This window comes from Clinocottus analis, unplaced genomic scaffold (assembly GCF_023055335.1).
Source record: "Clinocottus analis isolate CAN_PGR_092001 unplaced genomic scaffold, fCliAna1.0.p SCAF_7, whole genome shotgun sequence".
NCBI classification, from domain to species: Eukaryota; Metazoa; Chordata; class Actinopteri; order Perciformes; family Cottidae; genus Clinocottus; species Clinocottus analis.
Genome location: NW_027176229.1, coordinates 11,409,247 through 11,430,374, shown reverse-complemented (window position 1 = coordinate 11,430,374; position 21,128 = coordinate 11,409,247). Strand labels below are relative to the sequence as shown.

General features: G+C 41.3%; 1 protein-coding gene across 2 annotated transcripts; it reads right to left on the bottom strand.

Annotated features, from left to right (window-relative positions):
- Window positions 1–296: 296 nt before the first annotated feature.
- On the bottom strand, window positions 297–19,677 carry LOC137805043 (rapamycin-insensitive companion of mTOR-like). Of its 2 annotated transcripts, XR_011080191.1 has the most exons (38): window positions 19,447–19,677; window positions 19,273–19,320; window positions 17,690–17,787; window positions 16,195–16,259; window positions 15,767–15,898; window positions 15,472–15,535; window positions 14,885–15,011; window positions 14,619–14,788; window positions 14,168–14,235; window positions 13,701–13,768; window positions 13,491–13,573; window positions 12,361–12,448; window positions 12,048–12,138; window positions 11,878–11,944; window positions 11,602–11,682; window positions 11,298–11,398; window positions 10,898–11,063; window positions 10,265–10,366; window positions 10,142–10,188; window positions 9,921–10,056; window positions 9,609–9,808; window positions 9,376–9,502; window positions 8,994–9,158; window positions 8,702–8,778; window positions 8,521–8,599; window positions 8,268–8,377; window positions 8,091–8,178; window positions 7,864–7,956; window positions 7,667–7,773; window positions 6,978–7,207; window positions 5,702–6,806; window positions 3,248–3,507; window positions 2,926–3,132; window positions 2,663–2,815; window positions 2,347–2,470; window positions 2,098–2,236; window positions 1,844–2,002; window positions 297–1,618 (listed from the first exon to the last, which is right to left on the bottom strand). XR_011080191.1 is itself a non-coding variant. In XM_068604704.1 (37 exons), the coding sequence occupies exons 1-37, from the start codon at window positions 19,493–19,495 to the stop codon at window positions 1,922–1,924; spliced, it is 5,196 nt and encodes a 1,731-aa protein (XP_068460805.1). In that variant the 5' UTR covers window positions 19,496–19,676; the 3' UTR covers window positions 297–1,921. The 2 variants fall into 2 exon arrangements, 1 of the variants encoding a protein (XP_068460805.1); XM_068604704.1 differs by having other exon boundaries at window positions 297–2,002; window positions 19,447–19,676.
- Window positions 19,678–21,128: the final 1,451 nt, after the last annotated feature.

Here is a 21,128-nt window from a genome sequence, read left to right as displayed (position 1 = left end):
TTTAATGCAATGATTTCTATTTATAGTATGAATAGTATAAATAGCAGATATATTTCCATTTTATCTGCATATCCTTTGAGGCACAGGATTTGTCTGGTCACAAGGGCATCCTGCTTTAGATGTCCCCACCAATCACTGTCTCCTGAACCAACATACATATCAGAATTTCCCTTTAAGGTCTTGGATAAAACTATATTTTTGGCATTTGAGAGATGTTGTGCATAAGTATATTACAAATATGTTATTACAAATGGAAAATAAAAATAAATGAGGAACGTGTCAAACGTTTTGGGTATTTCAAATTTTGTTTTATTAACAATGCATCCCTTTGATAGGATTGTATGTTTCTTTAGGTCATCAATGCCCCCAAAAACATACTGTACACATTATACAAGGGAAACCACGATTCAGGCAAAAACAAATAAAAACAAACTTTAAATTATAATACAGTCTTGAGGAAAAAATATAAATAACTTTTTTTCTTCTCTGGTTGAGCTCACTCTATGGTACAGACATATAATAAATAGATCGGATCTGACATTACTCAGCAGATCTATGAATCATCTCTCTATGAGTCCATTTGTGTAGCAGCATTATAGCAAAACAAGCCAATGGAAACAGAGATTCCTGTTTCCCTGGAAACCTTTTACAAATCCTTTAGTCATCACAACGCCCCCTCCTCCGTCTCAGCCAATGACAGACAGTGATATTGCATTGCGGAAACAGATTCAGGGGGAATTATATTCCTACAATGTAATGGCAGCATGTAATGGCAACCTATTTTTTTTAATTTATTTTTAAAAAAATGTACAAGCAAGAAACACATTAAGGTGACATTACAACTTTGCCATGCGTGTTGCACATGCAGTGGAAGTGAAGCACAGAGGTAAGAAGGGATAAAGTTGGGTAGCTGCTGGGGCTTATGCAAGTTTCACAAACGTCTGACAGCAGAGTTTGGTACTAAATCTGTAATGAATTATTCTACAGATAACTTGTACAACTGAGCATCTTTCCAAAATATCAACCCAACTTCTGAGAAGTTCACCAGTAATGCAATGGCTGAAGAAAAACATTAAAAAGGTCCTAAGCAAGTAAAGGATGGCATAAACTAGCATTGAATGACATGCTATTCTCCTCATGTACTGTGTAAGGGTGGCATATATAGTGCTTTAGAAAATACAATACAAGTGATGTTTGATTGTCTGAGATACAAGAAATAGAAAAGTAATTGGCTGTCTGTGCGGACGAGAGGCTACAAGTTGTAGGAAGTGTTGAGGCAAAAGAAGCAAAAGCACATATCTGGCTAAAACAGATCACAAGTCGGGGTGGGATATGAACATGGGAGGCTCCAGATACGTTTTAAAAACAGCAGGACCCCTTCTGTAGTGTTTTATTTCATAAGGAAAAAATAACGCGGGGGTCCGAGGAATTACTGGTTAGACAAAACATGCCTTAATTATTTCATTACAGAAAGAAAAAAAAACACCTCTGGAAAGACATAAAATGTTGATTTTTTTCTTCTTCTTTTAAACACGTGAGTCTTTGTGTTAATGATCCCACTTGTCCTTTAGCATTATGTTGATGTATTATTGAGTGTTGCTCAAGATTGCCAACCAATCTGAAAAAAATGTATTTGGTTAAACTCCTCCCCCATATTTCTGTTTTAAAAAAAAGAAGTCTTAAACAGCATTAGGCGTGTTGGGTTAAATTTTGTTTACAGATATCAACATCCTCCGTTTCAAAGAAAGACAAGCAATGACCACCTTCTCCTCTTCCTTGGCTATGGTATTCTGTTTTGAGCAAAAGAAACATGCCAGACACCTCTTATAACTTTATAACTTACAACTATCTGACTTTTTTGTTTCCATGTTTGTAGGGTGGCAGGTCCAAGGCTTTGCAGGGAACACAAGGGAGAGGATGATCAGGATTCTGCAGGAGGGTCACCATCTTCTTCAACAGGTTTTGGTAGCTTCGTCAGGATTGCCTCTGCTTCCTCATACATCTGAAATAAGGAAATAGGAATATATTACATGGGATGACAAAGACAGAGAGCGAGGGTTTTAGAAAACGTAGAAGAACTGGAGTATAATGTCCTACAGGCATGAATTGCACGTCCTGGAAGAGTTCCTGTATGAAACGCCTGGACGTCAGGCGAAACATACAGTGGGCTAAGAGGTGGGAAACTTCAGAGTACAAGCAGATGTCGTCAAACGCACTGGGAAACTTCTCCTTTATCCTGCAGGGAAAAATACATTTAAGAGGCCTTAACAAACAACTTCTATTGTTCTGCAATTGAATATGAATCTCAAAAAATGTACGTAGAACAACAGGGAGAGGGAGCTTTACGTCAGCAGTCCTGTTTCGTGGCCTTTGGTTCCTACAGAGGAGCTGAGGTTGATGATGAGGCGGAGCACCTCCTTCCTCAGTAAGACTCGGGAGGCGGGGCCGTCTTCTGATATTGCCTTGCTGCCTACAAATATTAAATATTCACCACAATAAATACAATATAAAGCATTTATAGTTGATTTTGTTATGAAATTAATTATATATTGATATTTTGCAGACAAAGTCAGCTTCACTGACCCAAAGGAAGAAAAATAGTAATTTTACGAATGCAACATGTTTTTTTGTTGTCGCGTAAGACAGTTACTTGTGGTCGTACCTAGAACAATATCTCCAGGCATGGGCGTGCTACAGATTGAGCCTTGTGACACAGCAGCATCGCTGCAGCCCGACACCCCAGAGAACTTGGACTGAGGCATCACCTCCAGACGATGGCCGCTCTGCCCTCCCCATGAAGGGAAGTCAACAAAGTCTGAGAAAAAAACAACAACATCATCATTTGTTATATTCTGCACTGAGTTTAAAGTATGACCATGTGAAAGTGAATGTCTGAGTCAGAATCTCATTGTGTGTTTCACTCACCTGTCCGAGGGTGTGTGCTGTTGACCTGTGGCTGTGTGGGGTATCCCAGTACGCTGGCTCCGACACAGTAGAGGCAGTTTTCTTCAGTGTGTTCCTGAAGCCCCGTCTCCTCTGAACCCACCATGTTGTTTTGGCTGTCACCTCGGCACACAATCAGCTCAGTTATACTGAACTGCTGTTTCAGTGATGGAAGAGCAGGGCGATCACCTACAGAGGGGAAAACCATGGTGAGCACAAACAAAACCATCTGTTTTAATATATTTTTCTTCGAACATTTACGTTTTTGTATTAAAATTCTAATCAGGCATAAAGTTACATTCACCATCTCCATCACCAAAGAGGAAGCGTTTTCGCTCTTCTGACGGCGGGCTGATCCTCTGCTGAAAGTAAGCCGATTCTCTGATGTGGAACATATCGTTGATGTCCATGGGCAGTGCTAGTCCAACATAGTCATCGCTACACCCGTAGGTGGCACTAGAAACCATTGAACGTACTGAAGAGCAGCGGTGCAGAGTGCTTTGGTTGATTGGACTTAGTAGTTCCTCTTTATCCAGAGAGGCAAAGCTAAGAGCCTTCAGAAACCTGGGGAGGGCAAGAGGAGAGGTACGTGAGAGGAACCGGGGGGAGAGACTGGGACAGAAAAAGGATCATGAGGAATAAGTGAAAAATGGATAAAAGCAGAGAGACACAGACTTAGTGAACAGAAAGTTAGAAGGAAGAAGTTGGGATCACGAAAGGCTCTAAAGCCTGAAACACCAGCCAGGCCAGCAGCTTCAGGGAAACCAACAGCAGAGACACATGTGTGTAATGTCAGTCTTAATGCAATGCCAGATACCTATTGGCAAAGCTTTAAACACATCAAAGCACCCAAGGATCAGAAATCTAAAGCTTCACACACGAACAATACCTAAGAGTCTAAGTGGAGGCAGAAGTTCATTAGAAAAGATGAAAGAAATTCTGATGTTAGAAAGAAAAGTGGTTAGACCTGGTCAGGATGACTTAAAAATGGTATGCATATTTCTAATATTGGACAATAACAATACATATTATAGTATGTCATTTTTTTTCAATAATTCCAAAGAATGTTTTTTGTCAATATTTTTTGTATTATTTATTTAAAGCAAAAATTCTCAACATTCCCGAGTTAAAGTTTCCAAAGGATTTGCTGCTTTTCTCTATTTCACATAATTGAATACATTAGGGACAGAAAACAGTTGTAAGGAGAGGGAAGAACCAGCAACTGACCAATCTATCCACACTACAGGACTCGAAGCAATGGAAAAACAACTGCAGGCCTAGAGCTAGAGCAAGGACATATTTGTTTGGATCTGCGCTAGAAGCTACATCTCTACAGAGGAGGACTCTGTGTAGGTCCACCCACCGCGGTACCAGTGTTCTGGGCAGTCGCCGGTACGGACTTAAGACGCTGGGCTCTGGACAGGTACCCCTCCTGTCTGATATCCTGACAGACACAGAACGTGCACAAAAACACTCACACCCATCATTGCCAAGGTCGACAGAAGTCAAACAATATCCAAAACAAATAGCTGTTTAAGCTACTGGAGTGAAATGGAGTCATCGCTAGACGTTTTCCCATAAAAAACGACTTAATCCACATATTCAGCGATGGCTAACTTCCATGCAAGGCAAAAAACAACAACAATCGAATAATGAAGAAATTGATGAACTGATTAAAAGGGCTGTCAGGGATTGTAAACCAAAAAAGATTTGTGCTCATATACAGCCATGGAAACAAACAATGTTGCTTTGATCAAGCGACACAAACTATTCCAGCCAATCAGCAACAAAAGCTGTTTGTGCTTGTGCACAAGACAGCGAGAAGTCCATGGATATATGAAGAGAAATACAGTGGGAGCGAGAGGGAGGGTCAATACTTATTTTACTTATTGTTGAGATCCAATATCAACAATCTCTCTCCAGAATTTCTGACTCTACCTTAATTGATACATTTTTCCTCTCATTAGCTCTAATATGAGATTGAAATGCTGTGCAAGACTGTTAATCACCTGAAATTTAAATTAATCATCAAATAACTATAATGGGTAAAATGCTTCAGAGTGAATGTGCAGAGTTTAATATCCAGAGTTAGGAGCTTTTGTCCTCCCACTTTGACACTTTTGTGTCAAAGTGGGAGGAAAGTTGCTCTACCTTTGACACAAAAGTGTCAAAAGGTAGAGAATTCCTCACACTACGTTTCCACATAATTTGGACCTGCCTTTAGCCACATCCGTCTATATTTATTTACCCACATTTGTCTTACATGGATGAGTGACAATTAACAACCAGCAACGGAACATTAACACGGACATCTACACATTCACACAACGTGACGGCAGGACTCAAAGCAATGGAAAAACAACTGCAGGCCTAGAGCTAGAGCAAGGACATATTTGTCTGGATCTGTGCTAGAAGCTACATCTCCACAGAAGAGGACTCTGTGTAGGTCCACCCACCGCGGTACCAGTGTTCTAGATAGCCTGCGGTACGGACTTAAGACACTGGGCTCTGGACAGGTACCCCTCCTGTCTGATATCCTGACAGACACAGAAGGTGCACAAAACACTCACACTATTGCCAAGGTCGACAGAAGTCGAACTCTATCCAGAGTCAGAGTTAGACGTTTTCTCTACAACGACTTAATTCACATCTTTTAATTCATGTAAAAATAAACATATATTTTTAAAAAAATCATGTTGATAAAGTAAAAACATAAAACCAGATGCTTTCTGTCATATTGTAGCGATGGCTGATTTACCTGCGAGGTGTTAATCTGGAATCCAGGCTGCCGGTCTTCATAGTGATGGTGTCGGTGAACAGCACGTCTTTGGCTGGTGAAGCCAAAGCTTCGCTGTGAGACAAAGAAGGGTGTATCCTCTGCTGCTGCAGCCTCTTCAGCGTAGCGTAGCCCAGCGCATCCCGTGGGCTGGTGTACATGAAGCTACAGTCAGCCAGGCTCTTGATGGTTGTCACTGAAGGAGACTTAAGAGACTGAGCTCGGCGGGGAAGAGTGTGCGAGGAGCCAGGCGGTACCAAAGAGACAGTTGAGGACTTTGACGTGGACATGTGGTTAATCTGAGCCTGAGGGGTGAGAGAAGAGAGTGTTTTGACAGTCTTGGCTGACACCACTGTGTTGAGGCTCACGCAGTCAGAAGAGTCTGGTTCGGGTTCTGGATGCTCTGGGTTTCCAACCGTCTCCCTGGAGGGACTGGAGCTCATGGAGCTGATGCCGCTGGTTGTGGTGTCCGTGTTAAAGCTCTGGCTGCGGCTTTTAAACTGAGTACCTCCGCCGCCTCCAACGCCCACTCCCACATTGCCTCCACTAGACGAGGAGCCACCATCTCCTGCTAGACGCTCTCGGCTGCTCTGCTCCTTCTCCCCGCTGGGGTGCTCCACGACCCCATGCCCTCCTAGACCACTTAGTCCAAGTCCTGAGCCTCCTCCCCTGGCCAGCCTGCCATCCACAAGCTGCTCCTCAGAGCCGCCCCTGGTCCCAACAAAGGATGTCTCTAGGCTGACGGTAGGACTCTTCGGCATTCCTCTCCCATTAAACACAGGAGTGAAGACGTCCCCCTGGTTTGGGCTGTAGACAGAGGGCTCTGTCACTGTCCTGTTCCGCCTCATACTTCCCGTCTTCAGTTCAGTAGGTGTGCGAGAGCCTGTTGGGGTCTTGGGGTCACTGGTGGAGCGCAGCTTCTTGCTAGGGAGGGACAGGGAGTTGAGGAAGCGAGTGCGAACAAAGCGTGTGGAGGCCAGAATTGTGAAGGGGCTGCGGTCCTTGACTGGTTTGGAGTGTAGATAAATAGAGGGCTCGTCTGACTGGTCCAGAATATCACACTTGTCATCATCCAGGATGTACATGTCTGAAAGCACATGGAAAGAATTAAGAACACAATAGGAGCATAAGGTCGTCCGTCACAACAACCAGGGTACATTGAAGAAAGCTGATCACTATAATAGTGGAACATCTTAAATACAACCAGTCCCGTAACAAATAGTTGCAATAAAGTACAGAAAAAATAAGTTCAACATACTTGGTTGAGACTCGCTCTCGCTGTTGTGGCGCGAGCTAGTGGATTCAGAGTTCAGACTGAGCGTGCTTGGTACTGAGGAGAGTTCAGAGGTCAGCTGTGCGTCAACCTCTTCTGGAGTGACAGGCCACAGTGTTCTGCGACTGTGTCTGACTGAATCCCAACCATACTGCTTCAGCACCTCACAACCCTGCCTGGTCTTGGAGATGACACCCAGCACATATACACATGTCCTGTGGATGAGAGGGGACAGTTAGCAAACACACTAAATGTACAAATGTGTTCCACTGAACCATTACACATTTTCAGAAATATGTGCCATTGCTTAATTTGTTTTCTGTTATAGATATTTAACAAATAAGATGTTTTACATTAATAATCCAATGTAGTGGAAGAAAACATGAACAGTTGGAAGTCAAAATCCTGTTTTCACAATAGTTGTGGCACTGCAATTCTATCCTTAAGACTGAGAGACCAGAGTATTTCCCACAATACTGTTGGTGTTAAAACAGCAGAAAATAAAATATCTTGATGCCTTTGGGGGCTTGCCGAGCTGCAGCATCATAAGCAGCTCATTTCTATATTTGGAACTTTACTCTACACAGTTTATATTTATATTTAGAGCTCTCGCAATCAGAAAATCCTGTATACTGTGATATTTTGAAGGTAAAAACTGGTAACGATGAGCCTACCCTCGTACTGACAGCACGTCACAGTGCTGCGCCAATGTGAGGATGTCAGGAATGACATTCTCCTCCTGCAGGAGATTCAGTCCCCAATTTGAAGAGCCAATGTTGCCCTGCAGGACAAACAACAAGTCAACAATACTGTTATTATTATGGCGACAGAGTAACTGAGGTCACTTAAATTGATAGCAAGTAATACTGACCAGGGCCCAGAGAGCAGCCTTTATCTGTTTAATGCCCTCCCAGGTGTCCAGCATCGGGGAGCGAATCGTATAGCTGAGGTCAGGAACCACACTCTGGAGACAAACAGAAAAAAGATAGACATTAGAAGAAATGCCACTAAATCTGCAGCACCCACTGCTCCCCAGACAACAATTGTAAAAAGAACAGTGTGCTGTAGAGCAGGCACTAAATAAACTAAAGCCGTTACCTGAGCCTCCAATAGATGACAGCCCGTCTTATCGTGGACCAGCTGACCATACAAGTGCACAGGGAGATAGACATTTGGTCTTTGTAACCTGGAGACACAACCAGAGAAATTAGGCACACAGTGATACAGCGTATCTTGTGACCCATCGTCAGACGATGACAAACTCCAGCGTCTCACCTTTGGTTGCTGCGTCGGACGTAATTGTCTCCATCGACAGGTTTGCGGTAGGTTGTTAGTGCTTCGTTGAGCTGCTCCTCTATCAGGTCCACGTACTTAAGGTTGTATTCCTGCGATTTAAAAAATAAAACAAAAACCTCTATTAAACTGTAGTCTTGATATAATATCGTAGCCAAATCAAATCAAACATGGATTGCAAATGCTTTTTTTTTTTTAGTTTTCACTGTATGCCAAAGCAATGTCCTGATAATACCTTCTGCCATTTGTCCAGCTGTTTGCTGACATAACCTCTCTCATTGAGGTAGGAGAAACCCTTAGGAATGGAGAGGAACCTAAACGGCAGAAAAAGATGTGCAGTGTATTTAAGAAGGCTTTTGTATTACATACAAGACTGAAACTTATTATTAACTCCAAGTTCTGCTGTAAACTCCCACCTGAGGAGCAGCAGGAGGCCCTTGTCTCCCAGGTGGGACAGAGCTGGTTTCAGCTGGATTAGAGCATGGAGGTTGGCCTGTAAAGCAGCACAACATAGCAAGTTAAACAGGAAGAGTGGACACACACCATTGCCAGACAAACACCATTAACTCAAACAATTGTTTTGTTCATTAACACTTTTTAAGTAAATGGTGGTGATTTTTTTTTTTACTGCTCCAAAGAGATTAATGCTTCCTGTTCTGATAAACCACTCTTTAGTTTTCCTGTACTGACAGTACTCGACAATGTCACCTTGTCCTCGCAGGCCTCGTCCAGTATGTCCAGGGCCTCCATGGACACAGCCTTGCTGTGGTCGTGAAGCTGTGTGACCAGCAGCTCCATTCCCCAGCTGCTGAAAAACTCCACGCTTGCACGCAGCAGCACACGGAGGTGTTTGGTGGCATACAACCGGCACGCCTGCTCAGAGCCATTGTGGGAGGAAGAAAAGGGACATCAGGATGCTGTTCTTGTTGGTGCAACAGTGCATTGATGACAAGTGCATAATTCTGTATCCAACTCCACAATGTGATGTCTAATGTTTTCAAAACATTAAAACTTGTGAACATTTACTGCTTTATAGGTATTTATTTGTTGCTGTTGTATGTGACACCTCTTGTTGTTATGGCTTTCTTACATCAGTAGCAGCAGTGAGGATCTTGGAGAGGATCACTCTAGCCAGACCGTCTCTGCTGTAGTCCAGTGTGGATACAGCAAGTTTCAGCACAGCATCCTGGTTCTTCACAGAGCACAGATTCAGCAGGCTGGAAAATACGAAAAACAAAGAGTTGTTATCAGAACCTCAAGAAAAATGTTTCAATTTATCCAACAAGCATTTCTGAAAGTCTAAAATTCTGTCTGTACACTTACCACTGAAACAGGCCACATTTCTCCAGCAGTTTGACTCCCTGTGGGTGTGCAGAGAGAGTCCCCAGGAAGAGGAAGTAGTGTTGACTGAGTGTGGTGAGCAGACCGTTACTCTGCAGACAGCGCTCAGGCTTCAGCCCTGAGGACGAGGAGAGCCATGACACCATGTCCTTAACCAGGTCTTCCAGATAACCCTGGCCATCCTAGTGACAGTGGGAGGAAGTGGACAGAAATTCGACAAGAGAGTCAAGTTAGAAAAATAAAAAAGGTAAAACAGGTATGTGTGTTTTCTGTGTACTTCCACACTTCTCTAACCTCATCTGATTCCATGAGGAACTCGATAAATTGACAGCCAACCACAGTGAGTTGTCTGGCCTTTGGGTGATCCAACGCCAGCCCTGCGTACAATTTACTACTGGGCTTATAAAAGTACAGCAGCCTTCGCACAAACCTGCGTCACACACAAAAATAAAGGAGGTATGTAAAACAAGATGTTAGTAAAATATGTCTATTTCAAATGTTGCACTGGGTCTTACTTGTGCATATGTTCATCTTTGTTGTTCCTGAGGTTTACATGTGGCCACTAGGAGAGAAAACACAACATATAAGCATGGAAGAGAAATACAAATATGCAACAGTCTCTGTGACATCATCCTAACCTTAAGGATGGTGGCAATAAGCAACCAGTTCCACTCCAGGTTCTGCTTGTGGTTGAGAATGTGACTGTCTCTAAGGTTCATCATCAGTGCTTCCTCTGTGTCCTGACCAAAAAACACAGAAAACATTGATTTGATATGTTCTTACTATGTAACATGAGAAACACAAATAATAATGAAGCTCCGATAGCTTTGCACAATTTGGATTCATATGTTTAAATCATCTGCTTTACATTGTGCAAAACCGTAAGCTTAGCAGAAACATTGAAAACAAAGTGGAACAGTTAGCTTAGCTTTGTCAATTATGGTGTTAGGAAAAAGTTAGTTTACACATGTGAGTCATTTGCTGGCAAAACCCTGCTGGCTTTGCACATTTTCAAAATTCTAAACACCCACCTCACTCTTGGCTGAACTGGCAAATAGCTTGCTAGCTAACAAAAGATAACTTGTAAATAAGAAGACTTTTTAAGAGAAGCAAGATCTTTTAAAAAAGAACCTGCGATGAAAACCTCTCAGTGTTTGTGCTAAACTGCTAAACAAAACTAACCTTCGTACTGAAAATAATCATGTTTCTTATTAAATGTGTTCTTTTAAACAACTTTTTTATGTTGCAGAGAATAACATGTTTATATTTACCTTAATGGCATAGATGTCCCTGTGGACACGTGAGTGTGACTCTCTGCGGCTATGTGAAGACACAGACTTGCGAATGATGTGGTCCAGGTAAAGACTGTGTGGTTTCAAACCTTTCTTCTTCTTCTCATGGAAACACTTAAGATTGTTGACTGCTGCACTTGCCCGGCTGTAACAAAAACATACATGGGGAATGTTTGGATTTTTTAGAAGTTAGGTTTAAAGCTTTTAACATACATTACTGTTCATAGTTCACTACTGTGTGTACAGTGTACTGTGTTCACTGCTACAGGAGCCACATGCATGAGAGATAGAGAGAGTTACAAATATACACTGTAGTTCTCGTAAATACTTTGAAGAGGGCTAAAAGGGGAAAAAGACACGTATTCGTCAGTGTACTTACAGTCGTTTCTGCTGTTTGATATCAAAGGAGGCTGCCATGTTGATGAGGGTGGGAAGACAGTGCAGATGGTGACTGTGAGAATGGGGAAGGATGGTGTTTGCCTAAACAAGAGAACGGCAGATGGAGAAAAAAGATGCATTTTGTATTAGAATCACAATAACTCAGTCGTAGCAGGGAGTTTTTCAACACACACAAATTTTTTCAGAATTTGCTGTGACAGAGAAGAACAAACATTAGTTTATTTTCTAGATTGTCAGCTTTTCAACATAAAAGTGTCAGAGTGCATTTTGCATATTAATATTACCATGTGTAGGAGTTCTCCCAAGAGGATAGTGGCTCTCACAGCGAGCTGATCATCGCTACTGGTCACAACTTCAACGAGACCCTATGTTGGCAAAGGTGACGATAGAGAGAAGGATATAACACAATACAATCCGAGAGGCCATGATGTGCAATACCCCTAAAAAAGACATACACATACATACATATACATACACGCACACACACACACACACCTCTCGGATTATATGTATTGCCCTAAAGTGCAACGGTCTAACTAAAACACATTGCATCAGCTCACCTCTAACAGCCCACTGGTGATGAAGGCAGAAAGAACAAATGCTAGGTAGTTGTCCATCAGATCAGGCCTAATGAAGCAAACAGAACAATAATAATAATTTAGTGGCTCATATCAAAAGTGGACCAGCTGTTTTGTCATTTTATGTGTTATTTCCTCATATTATCTCCCACCTAGAGCGGGCTCGATGGGGTAAGATGACTTTGGCCTCAGCAGCAAGAAATCCATCAGAGAGTCTCCAGCTGTCCTGGAATCTGGCGGGGTCTGAGGAAGACCAGAGCAAAGATAACCTTACTTTGCGTCTAAAACCTGGACTTAGTTAGGTTAAAATACTACCTAAACATTTTAGTACAAAACTTTGCATTAGGCTTTCTGTCATGATCATACAAGGCCACAAAGTCAATGTGCAATTACATTACATGGAACCAAGACACTGGGGGGAAGTATACTAATGAATTATGAAAGTACAAAAGATGTTTCTCTCACCAACACTTAGAAGAGCTTCCGTGAAGTCTTGAGTTACAATAGGTACAGGGAGCCTGAATATCTCATACAACACCTCCAACAAGCCTTTCTGAAGGGCAAATTACATGAGAGCAATCAGACACACATTTGACGCAGCACAAACTGCATCTGCGAGATCTTGAAAGAGCACTTCTATTATTTCAATGTTGGAGCTGTATAGTGCAATACTCAAATTACGAGAGGATAGTCGTAATCTTTCCCTGAAGCCACAGGAAACAGAGTGATAATATTGCCTTTTATCCATCTGTGCCTCGGCTGCCTTTGAGTATAATGTATCTCATTCTGTGCTCTGATACTCCAAACAGACTAAACCCCAAAACAGGCAAAACGTCTTATTAGTTTGTTTTTATACTCCACCTTATTATTTTTTTGTATTATCTTGTTATTATGTTGTAAAAGGTTTGGTGGAGGAGTTCAGGCTGTCGACCATAAAAAAGAGTGAGAACGTAACACTAAAGCAGCAAAATGTAGACACTATGTCTAAAGGCAAGTGATTGATCAATTTACTGCTACTCGGTCAAGCTATCAGCACTAATGTTACCGTCACTGCCTCCTTAAAGAAATATTATCAAAAAAGTTTAAAACTCTGTCAAACTGATTCAGCTGCAACACTGGTTAAAAAGATAAAAGTAGAAGCTCAAGCCAACAGATCACAGTGTAAAAGTGAACCATCGCCTACTGATCAAGGCAGAACAACACAGTTCCTGTAAAGACAGTTAGGTCTTTATTTTCCATTACAATCATTAAAAAGCAGAAGCAGCAAGTGTGTGCATTAAGTATGCTCACATACTCTGCTAATGTGAGCTCCACAGGATTTTAAGTAGAAACATTACATTCTAGGAAAGTATATCTCCTTCCGACCTCTCTGGGTATCGAGTATCACTAATACACAATGTTTAATCAGGGCCAGAAAATCTGAAACTACTACATGAGAATTCATGGAGCAGAGTCTAAGCGGATTTCTGGCAGATGGACGTGAACATCTTCTGTCAAACCGTGGTCAGAGTTGGTCGTTACTACACTACGGTTGGCCGGTCTGTGTTAGAGGGGAACGCATTTTATTTATGATGTATAACTGTTTACATACTCACCCTAACTTCCATATTTGGTATGCAAAGTAAGCCAATTAAAGATTGGATTCCAGAATTTCCAACCTTACATAGGTTGATAATTCCTGATTAAAAAAAAGAAGACAAAAAGAGATATTACGTTAAATTCAACAGTAAAGTAAAAGTGTTACAAAACAAAATAATCAATCTATTTACAAATAACTACATCTACTACTACAGCCAAGTCCTTACCAGACCAGGAGCGAAAGGCTGCCACTATGGCCATTCTACTTGACAAGAAACGAGCCTCTCTGTCCTCCCTGTGAACATGAAAACACACACAAACACACACACACACACATTAAAAACAGGACACAAAAAAGAAGTGGATGAAACCACATTACGTAAGGAAAACACTGACAGAAGTCAGGGAGAATCACAAAAAGGTCTTTTTATATAAAAGCTAATCTTCCCGAGTGATTTAAGAGATTATTGTGACTGTTTTACATCCTCGGGCAAGTCATGCTGAAGTCAAGCATCCCTAATAACAAGGGTCACGTCACAAAAAAAACACAATACAAACCCTCAACTTTCTCAACACATTGTCTAACCAATATGGGACCATAGTAATTGGTAAACAGAAGGAAATGTCAGAAGACTATCTTTTGGTTTCACATGTAACAGTGACACACAAAACGCACACACTCGCACACACTCACTTGAGCTGCGCTTCAGCCGTGTCTGCGTTGTGACGGTAGTGAAAATCTGTGAAGGGCGCGAGGATTTGCTGGAGGACCAAACACAGAGAAAAAAGGAATCAGTGCAAAATACAACAGACTTCATTAGTTCTTGAACATCAAGTGGAAACATTCCTAAATATTCCCACGAAACACCTTGCAGTAATTATGAACCTGCTTCAGATTTCATAAAACATTTTTGTGAATAATATTAATTTGGTAATGAAATGCTTCTATCCCAGAAGTCTTTACAGACAACGTGGCTTTAGAGAACTGCTGTAGCTGATTACTGTCAGCTCCATGGGAAAGAGATGAGCAACAGACGGCCGCTAATTCTGACTGAAATGACTCTCAGCACATTGTTTAATTTATAAACAGCAGCTTCCTATGAATTCATTTATCTCTGTGTGTGTCTGTGTGTTTGTGTTTATACCTCCAGTTCAACGTCAACACGCACGTACTGACGGGTCCGTGGGTGGTTGAGTAGATGGAGGATGGTGGTGATCAGAGCTTCGTTGATGCGACTCAGCTGACAGTCAATCACACTCTTCAGGATGGTGCTGAGACCTCCACGTTTTGCCACCACCTCTGGGTTCTTCAGAGCTATACAGTCAGCAATAAATACGTATTAGTGGCTTTTCACATCTTCATCACAAACAAGGTTGTTTTTTGTCAAGGTAATTCCATCCACAAACTCACCTAGCTCACATACTATGGCGATGGCCGCGCGGACCATGCGGTCTCTCTCCTGTAGTCCATCGGTGCCCACAGCAATGAGAGAGTTTGCCACAGAGGAGGGGAACAGCATTGCATTGACAGTGATAATCTACAGAGGGAGAGGAGGAAAATCTCAAAATTTACAATGGAAAAAAATGATTAAAGAGGCGTATTTCAAAAGAGGCTATATTTAATTTAATGAACAGGGGGATTTCACTCCCAGGATTTCCAATTGTCCTTTTCTGAAACCAGACTCTGACTCTGGGTAAGTGGAAGCCAGCGTGTGTGTGTGTGTGTGTGTGTGTGTGTGTGTGTGTGTGTGTGTGTGTGTGTGTGTGTGTGTGTGTGTGTGTGTGTGTGTGTATATAGAGTTTACAGTAAACTACAGAAGGAGCTATAAATAACCTTGCCTGCAAACTTGTGTAAACTGTCCACACTTTGAAACTGCTGCTAACCCAATGAACTTTTATGGTGGCACTAAAGGCAGAGGGCACCTTTCTCTAACATTATGACACTAAATCAATTGGAGAAATAAAAAATATATATATTTTTTTTTTCAAAGACCTTACCTTTCGAACTAATCTCAGAGCCTGAGTCCTCTCTCCCTCATTGCTTTGCTGGATGTCAATACATCTAAAAGAGCACAGGCTTAATTAGTCATGCCTTTTTCTTATTACCACAGCCAGCAAGTAAGAGCACAATAAATGTGTCAGCAGGAGAAAAACATGTGTGATTAAACCAAACAATTCAAAGGAAATGGGACATTTTTAAACAAATATATGAATTCTCAAAAAAAGGAATATTATTTGAAGCGAAAAAGGAAATGTCCCCAAACAGCAGACAGTGTTCAGAGTAGGATCTCACCTTGCTATCAAATAGTCCACCTGTAGCCTAAGGACCTTCTGCAGCACGGCGGTGTCTCTAATGAGGTAGCGTAGCGCCCGCAACCCTGCAGCACGCACTTCCTTAGCCTCATTCAGTAGAGCTAGTCGCAGACTAGAGGTTAAAAATCAAAACACTTAGATGAGTCCATAATTGTTATTTGCACATGATGTTAGATTTACTGAGACTTGGCAAACTATTGTTATTTCCTTAACGTTTTCATAAGCATGATGACTTCTGATTACGTCTGTTTTTTTAAATTAAAAAATGTAATGTGATGCAAAACATTACAACGGACATTAATTACAAACAACTGCACTTGGCTGAATAAATAACGAATAAATTTAGCACATATCGACCAAAAGTACATGGTGCACGAATAGTAACTGCTGGTTGTTAACAACACTTACCAAATGATGATTTCTTCGTATGTAAACCCAAAGTTTTCCTCACGGTGGCTAATGCTGCATAGCAGCTATAACACAGAGAAAAAACAAAACAAACAATCATTGAATGATTAAAGGAATGCATAACATGGCTTTGTTCGTGGATAAAAGTGAGCATTGCACAGATATTGTGGCAACGATTCAAGGTGTTTATGAGGTAGTTCAGCAACTCTAAAATTACACCATCTTTCAACTGAGAAGCTCGCTGTTTTACAGTGTGCGAGTCAAAGAATCATCAAACTAACTGACATTTAAATCTAACAAACAGTACAACCCTTTACGGCAGAGTGCTGCAGGGGCCCGTGTTTGTTATATTTTCCCACTTGTCTGTTAAATGCCGACTTGTTTGGAGGAGGTAATGTTATGCTTTCACTGGTGGTAAATGGAGGTTATAATCACAAAAGCGTTGGGGCAACACATTCACAGTTACAGTGGGAGTCCGCTTGTGTCACCTCCACCACTTGTTATTTATGAGTGCACTTACATGCGTTGTATGTGAAAATAGATGAGAACAGAAAGTAAGAAAATAGGTTCAGTTGTATTCTTCTGCCTGTAGCCTATTTGTTCCTGCTTTCTGTACTCTACAATGCTGAGCAATGGACCCAGTTTTAGCACAAACTGCCACTGTGTTCCTCACCACAGATCCATGTAAACAAGATTCAAATGATATGCACACAACAGCAGTTCATTGAAAAAACAATAAGGCTTCAGCGACAGTCTGTGTCAACCAGCAGGCCAAAGCTAACTGCAGTCTAAAACTCATTATATGAGCAATGAAATGAGCTCATTGGACGAAGATTGCTGCAATTTTAGAGCTGCCACCTTTTTTATCTGCACCCAGAGGAATCCTAGCTTTTCCAACCAATCAGTGCTACTCCATCAAAGTAGTTCAGTCTGCCCTTGCTAGTCACGATGCAGCAGCAAAGGGGTCAATGAGTGACTTCAACAGGTAATCTTTGTGCAATCTCTCTCTGTCTCTCTGTCTCTCTGTCTCTCTGTCTCTCTCTCTCTCTCTCTCTCTCTCTCTCTCTCTCTCTCTCTCTCTCTCTCTCAATAAGATTATAATTCCCATGTTTCAAAGTCAAAGTGTTACTCTTGATGCACATTAGTCAAGAGTGGTTTCCCGTCCCTTAAGCTCCTGTTACATTCACTGTCAGCCTCTCAATGACATGCACAGCCAGGCCTGCTGGCAGCAACACCAAGAGGAGAGGATCAAGGAGAGGTTAGTGATGACACTACAGAGGAGGGAAAGCTCAGCGACTCAACCTTTACAGATATGTGAACAGGGAGTCAACCTATGTGAACAGGGAGTCAACCTATTCACATATCTGTAAAGCTGTATGTTTGTATCCACAGCTTTATGGGGTCTTCATATTGGTAGAACACTAATCCACTAATTATCAGTGTCTTCCACACTGCCCAGTGTAACAAATAAAACAACATAACTTAACAGCATTACCTTTATGAAGTTGTTGAGGTGGCCCAATTTTCGCATGTTACTGACTCCATGTGGCTTGGCCACATTTTGAAGGATTTCACGAAAGTTTTCTGATGGTTCTGCCGGAGAAAGAAAAGGAAATACAATGTAACTAAGACAAGTATTTAGCCATATTGCCATAATATCGGTTGATGAACCGTAATTTATATGTTGCAGGAAGGAAGTTGGTTTATCTGGTTGAACATCTTTAGTGTGTACAGTCAAAACAAGGTCGAGGCAGTAAAAGCGAGACTTGAGCGAAGAACGGTTTTTCTTTGTCTTTTAGTTATAAGCTATTAGTATTAGTCATCATGGTAGAAGCGTTCACCTTTGTGATCCCCGTAAGGTTCAAACAAACCTGCTAATTCTACCGAAGACATTGAAGCCGAGTGAAAGTCGACCCCGCTTCAGTTAAATGAAAAGAAGAAGTATTTGTCATCAGTCAAAATCATAACTTAAAAAATTAATTAAAACTCTTTAATTTTAAACTACTGCTAAGTACAACAATTTACACACATCCATTTATCGAATGGAGACAATAACTAAGACTGTGGTTTTAGATGAAGAAATTAAACTAGAATTGAAAAATAATTTTCAATTAATAAGAGGTAACCAAAGGTGCATTAGTTGTCAGGACAATGATAGGAATCTATCAATACCTGCAAGTCACACAAAAAAACAGTCGATTTAGTCTTTGCCGAGACATTTTGGGCTTAGTGGTGTTTAATACTTGGACACAGACAGAGCTTTAAGATTGTCCCCAAAAAATTTTTTTTACACACACACACACACACACACACACACACACACACACACACACACAAACACACACACCATTCAGGTTGACCACCATCCTTCATAGAGTTATAATTCAAAACCAGGATTAAACAGCTCGCAGATTGAGCCCATCCTTATGTAGCAGGCTCGTATTATGTCAACCGGTCTACAATACCGTTGTTGTTGTTGTTCTTTGGTGCTGCATTGATCTGCAATTTCGGGTGCAACGCATCCTCTGGTTTGCACAATGACATGGTCAAACCAGCTGGTGCCTGGGTTCCAGAGAACCGCTGCTCCGTGTAAACAAACCGGTATGAGCTGCTGCTGTAGAAGCAGATGTGACCAGGATGTGCAGCTGTGCATCAGTGAGCAAAAAAAAAAAAACACTCTGCGCTTTCTAAATGAAACTCATCGATCAGCATTGTAACCCAACGTCTCACACAGCCAGCGATGACCAATGCATGACGACAGCACGTCTGGTCGGCTGTCTAAATAACAGGCTATATTGCTCACTCACACCAATCAAAACAACAAAGCTTCGTCACGGCTGGTTAGCAGAGGCAGCTAGCTGACGCTAACCCAGCTAGTTAATTAGCCCGCCGCCAACTGTTATGATGTCGCTACCGATGCTATTACAGAAAGGGAGAAGCGACCAAATGACTACAGCAGTGACAGGACATTGGCACGGAATAACTGCGTTTTCACTTCACGGGGGCTGCTGTTTGCAGAAGAGCCCCTCATCCATTTTGAGCAATAATCTCTTGTGATGTGGTGCAGCTCAACGTTACCTCTGGTCAGATCCAGCGGTACGTTCTCCTCCCCGCTGTCATTCCGACCTGTAAAAACACACACCCCGGGGACACGGTGAGGGGTCACACCGGGGTCATCACGTGCATGGGAAAATATATTTTCTGAATATGCCCCATTTACAGTCGCCAGTGAGTCTTGTTTTTCACGCTTACCTCGCATCCGAAGACTCCGGATAGGACGGCCGCGGAAGCTGGCCGCCATGTTTCCAGGAATATACACAACACCGGAAACTTCGCGGATTCTCGCGAGAAAAAGAAAACTGACAACGGCGGTTGTCGCGAGCAGCAGCAGACTTCCCACCAATTTGAGATCGGATCCCCCCACCAATCTTATCAGCAATTAAAATATACATCTGACCTGGCGATTGATTTATGGTCAGTGAAGAAGACCCAAGCAGCTCGATATACGAGTGTAACATTAAATAGAGGTCAAAATAAACCCAATTATGAGTGTATGCATATTCATAAAAAAAATAGTAACAATAATTCTAACAGTAAATCTATGCATTAACAATGAATAAACCATATTGATCAATCTGTAACGTACTAACAAGTTTCTTGAGAGAATAATGATAATTACACATTTTTCCCACAACTTAAAATAAAATTATTTTACATATTTGTAAAAGCAGATCACTTAGACTGCAAAAGCTGAACAGTACCAAACTGAATATAAAGTGAAAGTAACACAAGGTTGCATTATTATAATCCCCAATATCACATATACATCATATATCCATCCATTAAACTGTGTTAGTGCAGATTAACTCGTGATAAAGATAGATAGATAGATAGATAGATAGATAGATAGATAGATAGATAGATAGATAGATAGATAGATAGATAGATAGATAGATAGATAGATAGATAGATAGATATGTACTTTATTAGTCCCCAATTGGAAATTTTTTAAACTCTGATGGGTAAACAGTATTTATTATGAATCCTTATCATCATATCATTATGAAGATGCTGTGTGATCTGTTTGATGCAGACTTGAGGGTTGTATATCTAAAAGTTTTAAATAAACTTTATGGACAGAATACCAACACTTGCAAAAAAGGTTGTCCGTGGCGTAAAATTTACACTTGTCTGACTCTGCTTCAACAAAACATTTACATTTTAAGAGTCAGAAGTTATTATTTGTTGAAAGGCATTGTGTTGTTTTCAAGTTTACACACATTTAAGATTTTTAAGGTTTCAACAAATCCAACATGAAAGCAGTTTATACTAGTTGCCATAATCATGTCAACCACTAGGTATCACCCATAACAATTCACATTGTGTCAAATTGGACTGGAGGGGACTGGAAAAGGATGGAACTTTGTCACTATTTGAAATAATTATAAGTGTCACTTATTTGCTTCTTGGCCATGTTTCATTTTCTTCTCTGTCTTAGATTGCATGTCTTACTCTTTAAGTTACTGCCATTACATTCTGCTACTACAATATAGTATTTGAAGACACAACAATCGAATGTGAATAATGCAACATTTGAAAGTGTTTCTTACAATCGTTTCGATTAATTCCGAATTGGGGCCTCAGATCCTTCAGAGGAATAAATTCCAAAATAAGCACAACAGGACGCCTCTTCATAGGAATGGTGCTCTCTCTCTCTCTTTGGAGTTTATTTTGGGTTCCACATGTTTTTATGCAGTTAGGTTTCATTTTTGGAAGTTTAGCAGTGATGATGTTTACCACCCCATCATTTCTATGACTCAAACATTGCTGTGCCACAGATAGTTTGTTGCGCTGCTTCACTTTGGGAGACAAATGCACGTCTGATTCCTGGGTTTGTGATTTCAAATATCCGAGGATACAGCGCACACTTTTTG

Bases quoted from the DNA above. Each gene is read 5' to 3' on its own strand.
- LOC137805043 (XM_068604704.1), bottom strand. From the start codon at position 19,495: ATGGCGGCCAGCTTCCGCGGCCGTCCTATCCGGAGTCTTCGGATGCGA. The intron at 12,139-12,360 runs GTGAGAGAAACA...GGTCTTCCTCAG, and splicing joins GGAAGCTCTTCTAAGTGTTG to ACCCCGCCAGATTCCAGGAC. The intron at 8,779-8,993 runs GTGACATTGTCG...GCTGCTTTACAG, and splicing joins ACGAGGCCTGCGAGGACAAG to GCCAACCTCCATGCTCTAAT.